At 45.3% G+C, this 17,243-nt stretch overlaps 1 protein-coding gene across 4 annotated transcripts in view; it reads left to right on the plus strand.

The window, feature by feature from the left end:
- The window catches only part of IL1R2 (interleukin 1 receptor type 2), a 33,375-nt gene extending 22,648 nt beyond the window's left edge, over positions 1-10,727 (plus strand). For all 4 annotated transcript variants that reach the window (XM_021680291.2, XM_021680293.2, XM_021680292.2 and 1 more), the window contains 5 exons: positions 2,367-2,541; positions 4,664-4,726; positions 6,590-6,725; positions 8,434-8,576; positions 10,545-10,727. In XM_021680291.2, coding sequence (XP_021535966.1) covers positions 2,367-2,541; positions 4,664-4,726; positions 6,590-6,725; positions 8,434-8,576; positions 10,545-10,684 — 657 coding nt within the window. In that variant the 3' untranslated portion in view covers positions 10,685-10,727. The remainder of the gene's footprint in view (positions 1-2,366; positions 2,542-4,663; positions 4,727-6,589; positions 6,726-8,433; positions 8,577-10,544) is intronic.
- The last annotated feature ends 6,516 nt before the right edge of the window (positions 10,728-17,243 follow it).

Raw genomic sequence — 17,243 nt, forward strand, 5'->3', positions numbered from 1 at the left:
AAAACGTGTCTTACTAGCCACAGGAAAGATATAAAATACCCATTCTGAAAGCAACACATTCACTTTTATATTTCTGTTTTTTTTTTTTTCAACTAGTTATTTTAAAAAGGGGCGTGATTAATATGTTCTATTCATCTGTGTGTGGCTTGGGTAAGGGTCCTCAGAGTAGAACTTTGAGAAACCAGAATTCAAAATGAATGCAGGGTAAGTGACAGCTGAAGAAAATAGCTCTTTACACTGTCATTTGTCTATAGAAATGTAGGAAAAAAAGAAATGTAGAGAAAACTATTGGTTTAGTTAACAACTGTGTACACATTTTAATGAAGCTTTTTTAAAGCACATGATAATTAACTTTCGGGCTAAAGGTGTAAATATAAACAATTTGTTTTCTTGGCTGGTTGAATAAATGCTACCCTAGATCACTTGTGTAGAGCAGGTGTGGGCAAACTACAGCTATAACACGTGGCCAAACTGACCTGCCACCTGCCCAACAGCTCAGGATAGTTTTCACTTTTTTAAATGGTTAAAAAAAATTAAAAGAGGGGCACCTTGGGTCAGTCGGTTGAGTGTCTGACTCTTGGTTTTGGCTCAGGTCATGAGATCGAGGTCCACGCTGGGCTCTGCGCTCAGCAGGGAGTCTGTTTGAAGTTTCTCTCCCTCTGTCCCTCCTCCCTGAGCGCACGCTTGCTCTCTCTCTCTCTCCCTCTCTCTGAAAGAAATAAATCTTCAAAAAAAATTAGGGGCACCTGGGTGGCTCAGTCAGTTAAGTGTCTACCCTCGGCTCAGGTCATGATCCCAGCGTCCTGGGATCGAGCCCTGAGGGCTCCCTGCTCGACGGGAAGCCTGCTGCTCCCCTTGCCTGTTCTCTCTCTCTGTCAAATAAATAAATAAATAAATAAAATCTTAAAAAAAAATTAAAAGAAGACTAGTATTTCATGATATGTGAAAAGGATATAAAATTCAAATTTCAGTGTCCATAAATACAGTTTTACTGGGGCGTGGCCATGCTCTTTCTGTGGTCTCGTACTGCAAGGGCCAAATTGAGTAGCTCTTCAAACTTAGCAGAGGACAGAGGCCATATGGACTGTAGGCCTGAAATATTTACTGTCTGGCCCTTAACAGGAAAAATTTGCAGTCCCCTGATATAGACAGACCATAGATTGATACTGAAAAGTACAGTTACTTGTTTAAAATTTGATAGAAATGAATCCTTTAATCAAGAAATGGTCAACCAGTTGACTGGTATTATAGCTACAAGATACATACAGGATACCAGTGCTAATCATTACTGAGCAGGTACTGTGTATAATTCTGCTCTAGGTTCCCTGGTATATAACCTAACAAAGTAGGGATTGTTAATATCTCCATTTTACAGGTTAGGAAACAGAGAGACAGAAATGTAAGGCACTTGCCCAAGGTCACACAGCTGGTAGATAGGGAAGCCAGAACTCCAGCACTGGAGGCCAGGCTCCACACACCACTGCCACGCAGGGAGCCCTGGGGGCTTGGGGGCCTTGGAAGAACTGGGGTGCTGAGCCCCGTTTGGCTTTTTTTCATGTTTGGGGACTCATGTTAGGGACAATAAAATCTCTTTTTAATTAAATATATTGTAAAATAATACTTTATGAGCCACTAGCTGACAAACTATTCCAGTTATATCTGTGCTCCCATTCAGAGCAAGATTCAGAGATGACCCAAGGTTATGTTTGACTGTCGCAAGCTTTCGATCATGGTTTTGAAAGATAGGTTCCTGAGAACACGTTGTGCTCATTGGGATGTTTACTCGAATCCCATTCAATGTTTTCTGTTATTGGAGGCCTTGCTCTTGAGAGTTCTGTGGTGCAGGACCCACAGAATCTTTTGTCCATATGGAAAGTGTGCCCTTGTTCCTCACGCTTAGTTTTTTCTTACACATTTTCCTCTGTCTTTACTAACTTCTAAAATTGAAATGATTTTCAAAATCATTACTCTAACGTCATTTCTTCATTTTTCCTGAATATTACTTCTGAGTATTACAGTCACTCTGATGACATAACTACTGCTCTTCCCTCCATGTTCCCCAAGGTGGTTTGTCATGGCTTTGTCAAATAAGAGATAGTTTCTTTTTTTTCCCAGTTGTGCTTACACAGATGTGCTATAAACATTGTGATTAAACAAATCCTACAATTTCGTTTTATCTGTTAACAAATTCCCTCTGTTAAAGAATACAGTTAGTGGTATGTCCAAAGTCCATTTGCCAAGTAAGTACCAGGGCAATTCTTGGGTTGCTTATTCAACATTGATCGATAATATGTGTGATATTCATATATAGCCTTTGAGATATAAAGTAGTACATAGCATAACTCTGAAAAGTATTTTCCCTTAAGGATTCTGTCCTTTTGGATCAAGACAACGAGAAGTTTCTAAGTGTGAGGGGAACCTCTCGCTTACTCATCCAAAATGTGTCTGTGGAGGATGCGGGTTATTACACTTGTGCCATGACATTCACCCATGAAGGCATGCCGTACAACGTGACTAGGAACATTGAACTACGTGTTAATAGTGAGTACTTGCCACGGAGGGATCTCCCCACCCTGTCAATAACAAGCATGCCAAGAACAGATGAGGATTCATGTGGAATTCCTTGACTGTCTTTGGTATGAAAGGAAGACAGGCCTATCAACTTGCCTAAAGCATCAGGCTAATGAGACATGTGTGTGAAGCTTTGAAAGATAGAAAATGGGGTGTTTTTATGAGGAAAGGTGAATCGCTGGGTAGTTGATAGGGTTCCAAGTGTGGCTAAAACACACCAGCAGAGGGGGTCAAACAATGGTTCACTGGGAAGGTCTCTTTGGAAGGCTTGCACCTCCAGGGCCAGCCATCAGAACATGGTTGTCATAACTCTATGTATAATTCTAGGATATTAAGGTTTTATTGGATTTTTCAGTTAGATTTTATTGGATTTTTCAGTTAGAAGGCATAGTCAGTGGAAATTCCCCTTTCTCGGGCTTCCCCAAGGCACGTGGCCCTTGAAACCAGAATTTCAAGGAGTGAGTGCTCTCATTGGCTTAAATGGGTTCTACTTGAAAATAATGTTGTGAACAGTGTTGATGAGTATTTAAAATTGCTTAACATTTACTGCCTACATGCTGGACATCAAGTTTAATGCAAGGAACAGAAAAGTGTTTGAGTCCTGGACTCTGCCCTAGAGAGTATGCTGCTTTTCTTTATTTTATATACTGAATACACAATTGGAGTCTTTTAGGGCATTTCAGAGGGCTTTTGGAAATATATTAAGGTTAAACAATCGGTCTATGAAGGGAGAAGTTTAACTTTTTTCCCCCTCCCAGAGAAAATCCAGAGATTCAGTTTTACCACAGGGAAAATTGTGTCTCCCATGAGCTGAAATCTCTCGATTACATAGTCTTGTGAGGATTCATTCATATCAACTCCTTGTTCCCCCGCGGGGGAATCACGGAGGCTTGCGCTGACTTTGAAAGGGTTCAGAATTATCCTGTTCATGTGATACTGCACAGGAACACCAGGGGGCGACCAGCCCACATATTACCCCGGCTTGTGATCACACTGTTTCTCAGGGCTTCTCAAAGGGTGGTCTAGCACTTGGGTGCTCACTAGACTTGCAGAATCTCAGTCTCCATCCAGACCTACTGGGTTAGAAAAGGGACCACAGCAATCTCTGTTTAACAACCCCCCCACTACCGTGATGCTGATGCATCCTCAGATTTGAGAGGCACAGAGAGGTATTTAGCCCCTGAGGCTTTTTTTCCTCGCCTCTCCGTTGTCCCAGCCTCTGTGCGGCAGGCATATGATTATGTGTGTTGGTGGGGGCGGTGATTGCGGGGAGGCTCCTGGTCTTGGTCCAGAAGCCATGTGCCCCTTCACTGTGAGTGACACTGCCTAATGCTTACTCATGTTAGGATTTCAAAATGCTCTGCAGGGAAGACATAAGGATGGAGCGAGCAGTTGTGGAGATGGGCAGCCCTTTGCCCACCCCCAGCCATGCTTTTTGCTCCAATTCAGGTGCCTGCTTTCTTCAAGCTGTTGGGAGACCTGCCTCTTGGGGAGCTGGGTTCCTATTCAGAGATCCACCTCTATCTGCCTCCCAAAGCAGTTTATGTTCTCCATTAACAAGACATAGTAGCCAATGCTGGGTTATGCTCTTTATCACTCAGTGTGGGATTCGCCGTATAAACAGGTGGTTCCCAAATTCCTGTGTCTCTATTTATGTTTTTGAAGTGATTCTGCAGTATTCTGTGTCAGGCACTTGGGGAAGCAGGAATGGAGAAGAGGGGAAGATTTTAGGGCAAATAGACATTGGGGTAAAGCCTATCTTGTGGGAATTGTGAACATTACTATTAAGAATTCATTCAGGAAGCTGGGGAGGGGAATGGTTAATTATTTATCACAGAGCAAAGAACATCTGTTAGTGGAATGTGTATTTAACTGTGGTCTCTTCCAGTAATATCTCTTCTGGGAAAGGCATTGGCCAAAGATGCTCAATTTTGTGGAGAGCCTGTTTCCTTTGCCAGACAAAGGTCAAATCTTACAATGGCTGGCCATCCTGTAGAGATAACTTTGTTAATTAGCTAAACAATGGAACTTGAGTCTCAGCTTGAAATGATGGCTTCCCTAATTGAATCTCTTTTCCTCATATCCTTCTCAGAAAAAGAAGAGGAGACAATTCCTGTGATTATCTCCCCCCACCAGACCATATTAGCTTCACTGGGTAAGGCCTGCAAGGACTGTGTCACCCACAGGGATGCCTGCAGTCCCAAAGCCCCGGGGTCCCCTGTCCCTGGGGTGTGCAGTGTGCCTGGGTGGGACCCTGGCACCCCGGTGTGAGAGGCAGAAGCAACATCTTTCCTTCTGTCAGATGTTAGAAATGGCATTGTGTGAAAATAGGTATACTTTGTTCCATGAACACCTGCCCTGCAAAAATCTAAATGTAAAAATCCCAGTGTTCCGGTGGCAGTTATCAACCGTGTGAAAGGACTGACAGCATGATTCCCTTGTGTGGCCAGCACCTGCAGCATGTTTTCAATAAGTCCCTCTACCAGAACTTGGCTGATGTGTAGCATTTCCCTCAGAGTCCATTTGTAACGTGAGGCTGACCCTGTCACGGCTGGCCCCGCAGAGATGGTCGCTTGTTGCCGAAATGGCTGCTCAGCGGGTCAAGGTGGATGATGAGAGTGACTGAGGGTTTTGTATTCTTCACCCCGTTTGTGGCTGTGGCTCGGGCTGTCCTGGCCAGTGCCCACTTCCCTGTTGGCTGTCACCGTGTCTCACGGGAGGCCACTCAGTGCCAACACCGACCCCGTAGGGGTCCTTCCATAGAAGGGAAAGCTGCTCAGGGCACCAGTGTGGCTCACTGAAGGTCAAAGCCACACTTGAGTCAGGTCTGTGTGTCCGTGAAGCCTGTGCCATTTTGGTGTTTGTTTCCCTATAATGGTTTTGTAGGCTTAACCCTCCCTCCCTCTCTCCCTCCCTCCCTCCCTCCCTTCCTTCTTTCCTCCCTCCCTCCCTCCCTTTCTCCCTCCCTCCCTCCCTCCCTCCCTCCCTTCCTTCCCATCCATCCATCCAGATCTCTCTTCTGTTTGGTGTTGGGCTTATATTTTAAACTTCAGTTGGTGGCCATAGAGAAGGGGGACCTTTGTGCACATGCTGGGATTGCTGCCTCACACAGGCTGCCTTGGCCCTTGGAACAACCACCTGGAAACCTGAGGAAGTGGGGACAAGGGTGGGTGCTGCCTGGGGGAGTCCAGCACCCTGGCTCCCGGGCATTCCCCAGCCGAGTAGAGCTGAGTTCCCCACCCCGTTGCTTTGAAGGCATTCATGTGCGTGGCAGAATCACATGAGGCCAGATTTAATGGGTTGCTTTTGGCCAAGAAATCTGAAGGTTGTAAGAGGCAGTGAGGGAGGGAGAAGAGCCTGAAGGGGGGCCATACATTAAAAGACCCACCACATGGAGGCATATCACCCATGAGGAAGAAACAAATGGGTAGGATTTGTTCATTTTTTCCCCCTTTCCTCCCTTTTGGTGATTTAAAAAAATATATAACTTCTAGTGACTGAGGAGGAGGACCCAGAACAATTGCAGAAGGCACCATGCATATAAAATTCAGTGGCTTTTTTTAAAGAGTTAATCCCAAAAGAGCATGATGTGCGACTGGGGGGTTCTTGGGGGAAACATGAGGGCTGAGACCAGCAATGGACAAAGAGAAAGAATCCAAACGTTCATCTGACTTTTTGAGGTACCTAGAATAAAGTGTGGGAGAAGGCATCCATGAATTCAGAAGGCCCTGTAGGAGCTGAGTGGCCTTGGGGAAGCCATGTGCCCTCAGGGTTTTCATCTCTCACTAAGACCAGTTGAGGGAACTGGAGACAGTTGATAAATACTGGTGTCCTATGTAAATGGAATCATTTGAGGGAACTGAGTTTCCCTCTGAGGAAAGAATTGGCTGGCGAGGGGTGTTTGAGAAGGTGGGGAAGGGTCCACCACTTGGATTTGCTGGTGGACACGGGGGCTGGCGTGACCCCTTTTCCTTGGCTGGGTTCTGACCTTTGATGTGCGGTGTCTTGCCCTGCACAGGATCAAGACTGACAATCCCGTGTAAGGTGTTTCTGGGAGCCGGGACACAGTCGACCACCATGCTCTGGTGGATGGCCAACAACACCAGAATAGAGAATGCCTACCAGGGAGGCCGCGTGGCCGAGGGGCAGCGCCAGTAAGTGGGTGAAGATCTTTGTCAGCTGAGAAGCATCTTATGGGACTTCCGAGGTCTTTGCTCTTCCCTTTAGAGACAATGTCATACCAGACCTATTTGTATGACACCCACACTCCGTTAAAAATAATTTTTTTAATTGTAAACTGTTGGATTTTTAGAATTTTATTTTATTTTTTTTAAAGATTGATTTATTCATTTTAGAGAGAGAAAGAGAGCACGAGCCAGGAGAGGGGTGGAGAAAGAGGGAGAGAGAATCTCCAGCAGACTCTACGTTGAGCACAGAGCCCAATGCAGGGCTCCATCCCGCGACCCTGAGATCATAACCCGAGCTGAAATCAAGAGTTGTCAATCACTTAACTGACTGAGCCACCCAGGCGCCGCAGATTTTTAGAATGTTAAAAATTGAGTTTTGCTAAGTTTTACCAGTTGTTCTTGAGAATCAAACTTCCGACAGGAGCTGGGCTACAGTCGACTACTTGGCATTGATGTTGCATTTTCTAGCTATTTCCTTAAACATTTGTTTCTTGATTTTTTAAGTTTTCCAAAAAAAAAAAAATACTTTGGAGTTCATACATTTCCATGCTACACCCTGAACCTGAGTGTCAAACATTTTCGCAAACCCTTCAAAAGAGTCTGAAAGTTAACTACAGTATCTGAGGGTGGCCACAGGCGCTAAGGAAGGTTAATGTTAAAAGAAAGGAAGAATTCTGTTCTCATAAGCATTCATCTCTGGAAAATGTTTTCTCACCCCCAAAGTAGAACAGTCAGACCTTGTAAATGTGAGCCATTTGTATTTGAGGAAAGGAGACCATTTGATGTTCCAAATTATCAAGGATTTTTAAAATTCAAGTTCCAGTACAATGAATTAGCTTCACCTTCTGCTTGCCAGTTTTTGTCTTTTTTCAAAGACCTATCAAAAAAGTCTTTCTGGATGCACTGTAGTGGATCAAAATTATATGTGGTTAGCACAACTGCTTGCTTGCAAGGTCCTTGTTGGGAAAAGCTTGGCATCACTCACATGCCCCATGTCAGCTTACTCATACTATCTGCATGCTTAAAGGAGCCTAATTTCCCAAGGACTTAAAAAAAAAAAAAAGTCCTAGCAGATCCGCATCAGTGATATTTGTATTCATGCTTCTAGGTGGCAGGGAAGCATCTTCAGAGTATGATCATATTATAAATGGCAGCAATGCTGGCTAGAACCATTCCCTGGCCTGGCCCATCTGCAGCCCTCGGCCCTGAGCTTGAGTTCCCAGAATGACAGCTGGCTATGGAGATGAGAGGCGGAAACACGGTGGAGGCCAGGGTTCCCAGAAAATCCCTCCTTCTCAGTATGCAAATGATTTATTGGCCTTACAGCCAAGTTTCTCCAAGGCAGACATTTCTATTCCTACTACTGCCTCTTTGTTCGTCAATGGCCTTAAAAAATGAATTTTTCCATTATCCAAACGAAACTGGCTCCTGTTAAGTTCTCATTGTGACAAGCGTCCTGTTACAGGGACCAACATCTTCAGTGTCACTCCCACCTTCAGCCTAGAAAGTCTCCCAAATAGGGAACCAATATCCTGGCAAGTGCTCCTGACTTTATGAATCCTGAGACCAATTTAAGCACAGCCGATCCTTCTCACTGAGAACGTTTGGGTGTCTCCGTCGTAAAGATGGGCTTGCATTCGATACATCACGTTTAAGTGAATGTTTTCTCACTCAGGGAATACTCAGAGAACAATGAGAACTACATCGAAGTGCCACTGGTTTTTGATCCAGTCATAAGAGAGGATTTGAACACGGATTTTAAATGCCTTGTCCGTAACACACTGAGTTTTCAGACGCTCCGTACCACGGTCAAAGAAGGTATGTATTTGGGGAACATTCCAGGGGAAAGCAGCATGGCCAGTATTTTGTGGATGCCGGACAAAGCTACTAGTTCTCCAGATGATTGCTTAGGGGGTCCTCCGTTTCCTGTTAGTGGAGCACCCAAAGCAGAGCTCTCATTTTTTATGATTTGTTTTTTGTCGGGTGGGAGCTGGCTTTGGGAGATTATGTTCAAGGAAAAATTTAAGTAGCAAGCTGACTTTTGGAAAAAAGATAAGATGGTTCTGCGATAAACTTAAAAAAACCCTGTGTCCTCGTGTGGTTCTGCCCCTTGATCCACAGGACTAGCTGTTTTCTCCTGACACCTTGAGGAGGATGGGGTGGTCTTTAGCCCGAAACTGAGGGACTCCCTTCTCCAAGAGCTGGGGACTGGCAGATCTGCAGGGCTCAGGGCAGCTTTAGGGTTGAAGTCATCAGTCCCTAGGAAATAAAGCACAAGACTCTAGTCAAATCAACCCAGTGCCCATTTAAGAAGAAAAGAGAAACCCATGCTATCATTTGGACCAAACTGATTTCTTCCCAGCGTTTAAGCGCGGAGTGGGACAGGGAAACTCAGGTAACGCAGAGGCCGTTGACAGCCAGAGGGGACAAGGCAGAAGCCAAAGTGATTGCCAGCTGCCGTCTTCTTATGCCTTCTGGGCAGTCTGTAGCAATCCAACAAATTGCTCCACATTCTCTGTGTTTTCTGGGAAAGCAGCTGCAGACATACTTGTAATTGAAAAGCTGAGGATTTGGTTAAGCCTCGGGCAGAGCATGACACATACAACTTTTCTCCAGTTGTGGTCTGAGCACCACCAGCATCTCCCACTTGGGCCACTAGTTGAAAACACAGAGCCCTGGGCTCACCCCAGATCTACCCAAATTCTTCCAGGGTAAGGCCAAAGATGGTAATTTAGCAGGCTCCTTTCCTATTCAAGTTTGAGAACCACTGTCCTAGGACATATATGCAAAGGCTGATGCTTTAGATCATTCCCATGAAAGAGTCAATAGTTGTCCAGACTTGGAAAGGAAGGGTCCCACGGAAAGCAGGGCCCACTTCTGGGGTTCAGATTGTGACCCAAAGGAACCTGTGGTTTGTCCGGGCCCGGAGCTGGGAACCTTTGAACACTTCTATAACATGAGCTGTCTCCCGGCATGTCCTTTGCTGGGTTGGCCGCGACTCATGGCCGAGGGCACAGCTAAAAGCCTGTCCTCAGCATGGAGAGGTGCGTCCGGATGGCTGCTCAGCAAATTAAAGCTTGACACATTTCTAAGCCTTGTGGGATGTTAAGGTAGAAAAATCATCTGGAGAAATAGTCTGAGATTGTGTTGATTCCCGGAGGCCTAGACGATGATAAATAGTAGCTTTAAAATGTGGAACTCTGGCCTCATCATCAGTGAGTCCACGAACACTCATGTTCTTGTGTTTGCTTGTTACGTCTTTATTCGTACTCTCTTTCCACATTCTCGTGACACACAGATGCCAAGGAGTAGAATATAAAATAGCTGGGTCCAAGCAATAATCTTGACACCTAAAGCTCCTTTATTCAAAGTTGGTTTTCTCGTCCTGTGTTAGTTTATATCATCCTCCTGACATGCACGCTCATTGGAAGAGGACACGCTGGACCTTGGCCACGTCCCAGTTGGCTGGTTGAGATTTGAACAGATAATGTCTTATTGCACGCTATTCAACAGGTTGGAACAGAGACCCTCGCCACCTCGCCCCACTCTGCTCTTTCTCTCTGATGGATGTTCATTCTTCCTTGCTTGTTTCCCTAATACCGCAGATGTCCTTCTCAAATATCCTTGATCTGATGCGAGGGGCATGCTTTCTGAAAAATCGGTGCATAATTATTAGAAAAAATGAACTCCGGTTCCTGTCTTCTCTATAAACACGCATTGCACTGTCCTGCTTGGCAGTGAGAGAATGTTCCTTCCACCCATAATGTGACTCTGTTCTTCCTACAGCTACCACATTCTCCTGGGGGACCGTGCTGGCCCCCCTCTCCCTGGTCTGCTTGGTTTTGGTGGGAATATGGATGCACAGACGGTGTAAACACAGAACTGGAAAAGCACATGGTTTGACCACGTTAAAGACTGGCTATTAAGATTTTCAATCTTACTCAAGTAAAATAAAGACAATAAAACGATTAAGAGACAAACGATATCCTTTTTTATGGAAGTGATTTGGCCTTTGTGAGGATTCTGCTCTTCCTCCGTTGGTTTAACGAGCTGCTGTGTTTATGGTAAAGGACTGAAGTATGAATGGGATTTTTATTCTGAAACTGAATGACAGGAGCAAGCGTGCATGTGGGTGGGAGAGTAGCTCTTGGGCACCTGTGACCTATTTAGAAGAGTGAGGTGGAGTCGAAAACATCTAAAGAGTTTTATAGTTCATTCATTCAAAATTTAACAAAAATGTATTAAAAAGCTACGTTGGCCCTGTTCCGTGGAAGGTGTTAGTAGATACAAAGAGAAGATGTTGGTTGCCTTTTGGGGAAGATGGAATTTCATTTTGAGACTAGAAATAGGGATTCAGAAATGCTAAACAAAGAGCATCAGCAAAAATTGGTGAATTTTTTCAAAAGGAAGTGCCAAAAAATAGCAATTAAAGTAGACTGTGAGAAAGATACATGTTAAGACATTTTAGTGAACTGAGAAATAGACTCAGCTTTATAACAAAGCTTCTGAAAATAAGGAGGACGGAAAGGTATTGGGATAATTACATATACATTGGAAAAAAAAATAATCAGAACCTCTTTTTTGTCATATACCCATTCCCCTCTCCCCCCCCAAATCCCTTAAAGTTAACTTAATAAATTCAATTTTAAAAAATCAGATTGCAGAAAAATTAGCATGACTCACTCCTTCACTTGAGTTCAACTCTTTGTTCAAGTGACCTTCCCAGGGGCACTTCTGAATGGCACCTCTTTCCATCCTTCTCTGTTTCTCCCTCTGCTTTGTGTTGTTATAGATCTTATCACCACCAGACCTTCCATTACATATGTACTTGTTTATTTTCAGTTTTCCCCACGGGAATGGCACGAGGACAGAGATGTTATTTTGGTCACGGCTGTATCCCTAATACCTGGAATCATGCCTGCCACATACTGAACGTTTAATACATGTTTGTGGAATAGATGAAAATAGGATGGATTTTCTTGCATTCACTACCAATAAAAGAATCACCAGAGTACAGGTGGACAGGCTTGATTATATTACAATTCCTGCATAACAAAAGAATAAAAGCAGAACATAAAGGAAATTATGTCAGATGAGCTCAAGGAATTAATAATGACAGCGTATAGAGTTATTCAGGACTTAAAGAAAGGCATCCTACCCCTCATGGATGGGGGAACATGAATAGGGAATTTGTGGAAGAAACACACATAAGGGGACCATGGAAAAATGATCTGTTTCAGTAATAGAGATATAAATTAAAACAACATTGAGATACCCAGGCCCTCACACACTATCCAGTTTTAAAAGGCAACATCAAGGTCATTTCCAGATAATAACTCCCACATCCTGTAATTCCATTTATAACTTGGTACTGGGAAGTAGAAAGGCAATTTGTATCAAGCCAGGGGGGTGCTGGGTGCTGCTTGCTCCTTGCAAGAGCCAAGTGTGGCATCTCTTCCCAGCTCTGTTCAGTGATGTCATGTTAGAAGCTTAAAATCCACCGTCATGGGAGTATTGACACCATAGAAACTGGCAAATACCACAGGCCTCCTTCCCCGGCACACTGCTCCCTGATCCTAGAGATGCCCAGGAATGCTGCTCCTGGGAATTCATCTTAGACTAATTCAACAACAGAAGATAAATAGATGTATGAAATATTTCAGCGAAACTTATTACCCTGATGATGAACAATTATGCATCAATTGTAAGCTATAATTAATCAAGAATGCAAGACTGAAATATTTGTAACGTTAAGGAAAAATTGAATAGCGTTTATGCAATTTATATGGTTAAGACAGTATTAAAATTCATTGGTAGCTAAAAAAAGGGGAAAAACTCAAGGGTTTTGAAGACAAACTTCTTGGGTTCAATTCACTCTCTGATCTTAGTCAAGGCCTTTAGCCAGGCTGTGTGTCAGTCTTCTGATCTGAAAATAGGGCTAAGAACAGGAACTATCCTAGAGTGCTATATTTAATAATCAAAAACATAGGAGTATATGTATAGATAGGAACAAAATAGTTGTACTGTTTAGGCCAAAGGTGGACAAACTGCAGCCTTCTGGCCAAATGCAGCCTGCCCTTTGTTTCTGTAGATTAAGTTTTGTGAGCACACAGTCGTTTTGTTCATGGATCACCTAAGGCTCCTTTTGCTCTCTGAAGGCGGTGGCGTCGCAAAAAGTCTGAACTGTTTGTTATCTGGCGCTGTAGAGAGAAAGCGCGCTGACCGCTGGTTTAGACCAAGGACATTTACAGGCAGTTTTCGAGCCTGACTTTTGTGTTTCCCTGCTGTTCTCTTCTCTTTCCTTCCTTGCCTGTAAGCATGGAAGGAAGGAGAAGGAAATGAGAAGGAGCAGGCAAAGGCCTTTTGGCCTAGAATTCGGAACTTTGACCATGAATGAAGTGGACACAAGGTTTGAGATGCAAGCAGAGGGCTGCTCTGGGTGCTTCTGCCCGTTCTGGATCCTCAGGCTGGGGCGCCGTGTGGCTCTCGACCTCTTCCTTCCTGGGGCCCCTCCTCCAGGGCTCCCCGGAGTTCCCCACCCTCAGGTTCTGGCAGCTCCAGCAGTGGCCCAGAAAAGAAGCTGAGTGCAGCCAGAAGAGAGCTGCCAACAAGTTTGGAGATCCCCACCTTGCCTGCACCATCTACGCACTTCCTCCATCCGCCGTTCACAAGGGAGGGGGGTGTCTTGCTCTTAGAAAGAACAGGAGACAACCAGGGAATTTTGGACACCAGATTTATGATAATAGCGAGGTGTAAGTATGATATTGGGATTGTGTTACGTTTTGAAAGAAGAGTGGTTGTATTTCTAACTGACTTCCAGAAATAGTTACGGATGATAGTTGAGATTTGCGTCAGAATGGTCCAGTACTGGGCGGGGGAGGGGGGGTGAGTATGGATGAAATGCGATTGACTGACCGGGTGTTGACAATTGTTAACACCAGTCAGTGATGGGTGCGTGGCGGCTCCTTTTACAATCCTCTCTCTTTTTGCGTATGTCTAGAAATTTCCATAATACAGAGGAAAAGACCAACAGTATAGAAATAACCAAATACCCACTAGACAAGAGAATGAGTCCATAAGCTGAGGTGTAATAGCACAGTGGAATCTTCTATAGTGGTGAAAATGAATAAAATATAGCTATACACAGCAAAATGGATGAACCTCAGAAATATATTATTAAGCAAAAAATAAGTCTCATCGGGGCACCTGGGTGGCTCAGTCTGTTGAGAGGCTGCCTTCAGTTCAGGTCATGATCACAGGGTCCTGAGATCGAGCCCCACATCGGGCTCCCTGCTCTGCGGGAGTCTGCTTCTTCCTCCTACTCTCCCTCTGTTCTCTCTGTCTCTCTCAAATAAATAAATAAAAATCTGGAAAAAAATAAGTCCCAGAAACATCTATGTATAGCACCATCCCTTTTTAGTGAAAGTGAGAAACAACTAAAACTAAAATCTCTCTCTCTGCATACATGCATACATACATATCTTTATATATATTTATATTTAAGAGCACATATGTGATAAAACTATATTTTAACTATATTTGGAGATGTATGTATCTGCAGTTACCAGGCCCTATGTGATTTTAAAGGTTTACAATTGTCTGTGTTTTAAAAAAGCAAGAGGATGAGCAACTCAAGGTTCGGGAGAGTGAACACATTGGGTGACAGGTGGGGGACCCGGGCTGGGATGGGTTAGAAAGATGTCAGTTTCATCAAGTTCTAGATCTCCCACTGAGTCATGGATTATTACTGTTTATTATCAAACAGATTAAGAAACAGGTCACTCATGGACCAATGAAGAGTGTGTGTCTTGAACTAAGGATTCTGCTTAATTCTGAGTCCGAACTAAACAAACAAAAGAAACAAGGTGTTTTTCTTGATGTCTTCATTTATTTTATGCTCATTCCATTGGTTGAACTTCCTGAAATGGAATTTTCTCAGTTCCCCCTACAAAATCAGGGCGATAGGGCAGTAACCAGCATCGGACAGCGTCACACCTCCAGGCGCTCCCTGTAGGGAAGCAAGCCCTACGTCACCAAGTACCACTTCCCCAAGAACTGACTGAGGATGGCAGTGGACACCAGGACCAGGCACCAACAATAATTTATGCACTAAAGTTAAATTTGATGTCTCCAGGATTTCCTGTGCTAGGGGGATGTGTAGGGGCTTTACGGAGGGGGTAGGATCGTATATCTACCATAGGACCTTCCAGGGACAGAAGCATCCCCGGCACTTGCATGGGGCCTCACCACCGGGTAGACACTGCAGAAATGTCTGCTGTCTGAACAGAGAAATCGTGTGTTACTTGGGTTTTTCCAGGACTCGCCCGCCTGTGTGAACAAACGTGATCCCACCCAGCACGACTCTTCCGAGTTTCCCAGCTCCTGCCCCGACTCCCAAATTCTCACTGGTTATTTCCATGACTCCTGCCAATAGCTCACTTGGACACTATAAATTGGCCTCGTGTTTTGTGGTTGTTTTCCTGTTCTTGTCTGCCCCGCCCCCCCCATCGTGGGCATCTGCCGACCGTGTCGTCCCTCGAGGGCTCCTCATTGCTGTGTCTGGCCTCCCGCAGAGGGCAGTGTCCCAGGGTGTCCAGAGGACGAGCAGGGCAGTTGCCACACTGGGCGGCAGCCTCTGTCTGCGGCAGTACCAGAAGCCTCCCTGAGCATTTGCAGAAGCTCCCCCTTCATGGCTCACGTGGCCGGCCATACAACCACAGGGGTGCTGGGGGCCTGCAGCCCATCTGCCACAGGGCTCAGCCATGGAGGATGCCCTCCTCCTCCCTGGCGTGCCGGCAGAAACCACTTCCTCCTTGTTTGGATGAAGCAAAGCAAAACAAAGTCTCCTGCCAACAAACTTCTAGAGGTGCCGCCCCTGGTTCTTCAGAAACAGCCTGTCTGCAGTTACTAGAACCCTGAGGGAAGGCCCAGGAGTAAGCCACATGGGGCCAGGAGCGGCTCAGCCAGCTGCAAGGACCGAGGCAGGGAGAGCTTTAGATGAGGGAGGAAAAAAAGCAAGATTGAAGAAGAGGAAGCCAACATTCAACCATTTACAATGTGCAAGATTTTCTACGTTCTACACAATTTAATCCTCAAAAAAATCGGCAAGGCAAATCCTGTAACCCACATTTCGGAGGTGAGGATACGGAGGCTCAGTTTCAATATTACATCATCGTGTGGCTTAGCTGGGCAGCCACGGAGGCTTTCCTAACACTGACTCCCAGGACTCAGCACAGCTGGAGAACAACTGACCCCACGCCGTGCTGAGTCCTTTAAGCATACAGAAAGAGGGAGCAGAGCATGTATTCGCTTTCCTGGGGGCAACCTGGCCATCGAGAAGAGCTGAGATCCAGGTGTCCGGTTCCTCTCCAAACTCACTGAAGCCACATCTGGAATCCGTGAGGGGACAAGAGAGATTCTAGTGGGGGTTTCTACGCAGGGAAGGAAGCACCAGGCATGGGACCCAAGTGTCCCTCTTCCCTACAGCATTCCCCAGGTTTTGGTTCTTTTGTCCTATGGGACTCCAACCAGCCTCTGTCCACAGGGTGGGGCTGAGCAGCCCACCCACACAGTCCCGCGTGACCTTTTGAATGCTGTTTGTCCAGGAAATAGAAGTGAACTTTCTCCGATCTTTCTGGCCTGATGGCGGGCAATGTAGATTTAGCCCCCAGAAGGTTCAGAAATGATTAGGAACGTATGTGAATTAGATTTCCTGTCCCAAATTATTTTAAAATGTAGGTTTTATTATTATTATTATTATCTTAATTAACCGATTTATTGTAGGGGGGAGGGGTAGAGGGAGAGGGAGAGAATCTCAGGCAGACTCTCCTCTGAGCATGGAGCCTGATGCGGGGCTCGATCCCACAACTCTGAGATCAGGACCTAAGCGGAAACTAAGAGTTGGATGCTTAAGCAACTGAGCCACCCAGGTGCTCCTAAAATATCAGTTTTATTATTATTCAGGTATGGTGAGGCCAACAGATTTGGAAATGATTGTCATTGAAGAGATAGTTTGTTACAGATCCCAGAAGAAGGGGACACCCCACGCCACGCAGAGCCACATGGGGAAGCACCAGGCTGGATCAGGAGGCAGAAGGGGTGAGGGGAAAGCATGGCCTTTATTGCTGTTTCTGTGGAAGATGGACAAGACAGGGGGAGCTGGCTTCGGATTGGCTAGTTTGACTAATTTCATTGAATAATTTCTTTCACTGGTGCCTCGCTTAGGGCAGGTGGGTGGTGGCCCCGAGTGTGAGAGAGACTGAATAAAGAGGTGCTTGGGGTGCGGATCTGTACTGGTTGGTTTGCATTGGAAAAGTGCGCCCCAGGAATTGGCTAGCCTGGGAAGGGCCAGCAAAGCCTGGGTGTCAGAAACGTGTGGTTAGCACACTTATTTCCAGCTTCACGTCACAGCTCACCAGCAGTTCTGCGAGGAAATAAATGGCCAAAAGTAAGGAGCCAACCAAGTAGATACGCTCCTGATTCTAT

Source organism: Neomonachus schauinslandi, chromosome 10, assembly GCF_002201575.2.
Source record: "Neomonachus schauinslandi chromosome 10, ASM220157v2, whole genome shotgun sequence".
Lineage (NCBI taxonomy): Eukaryota > Metazoa > Chordata > Mammalia > Carnivora > Phocidae > Neomonachus > Neomonachus schauinslandi.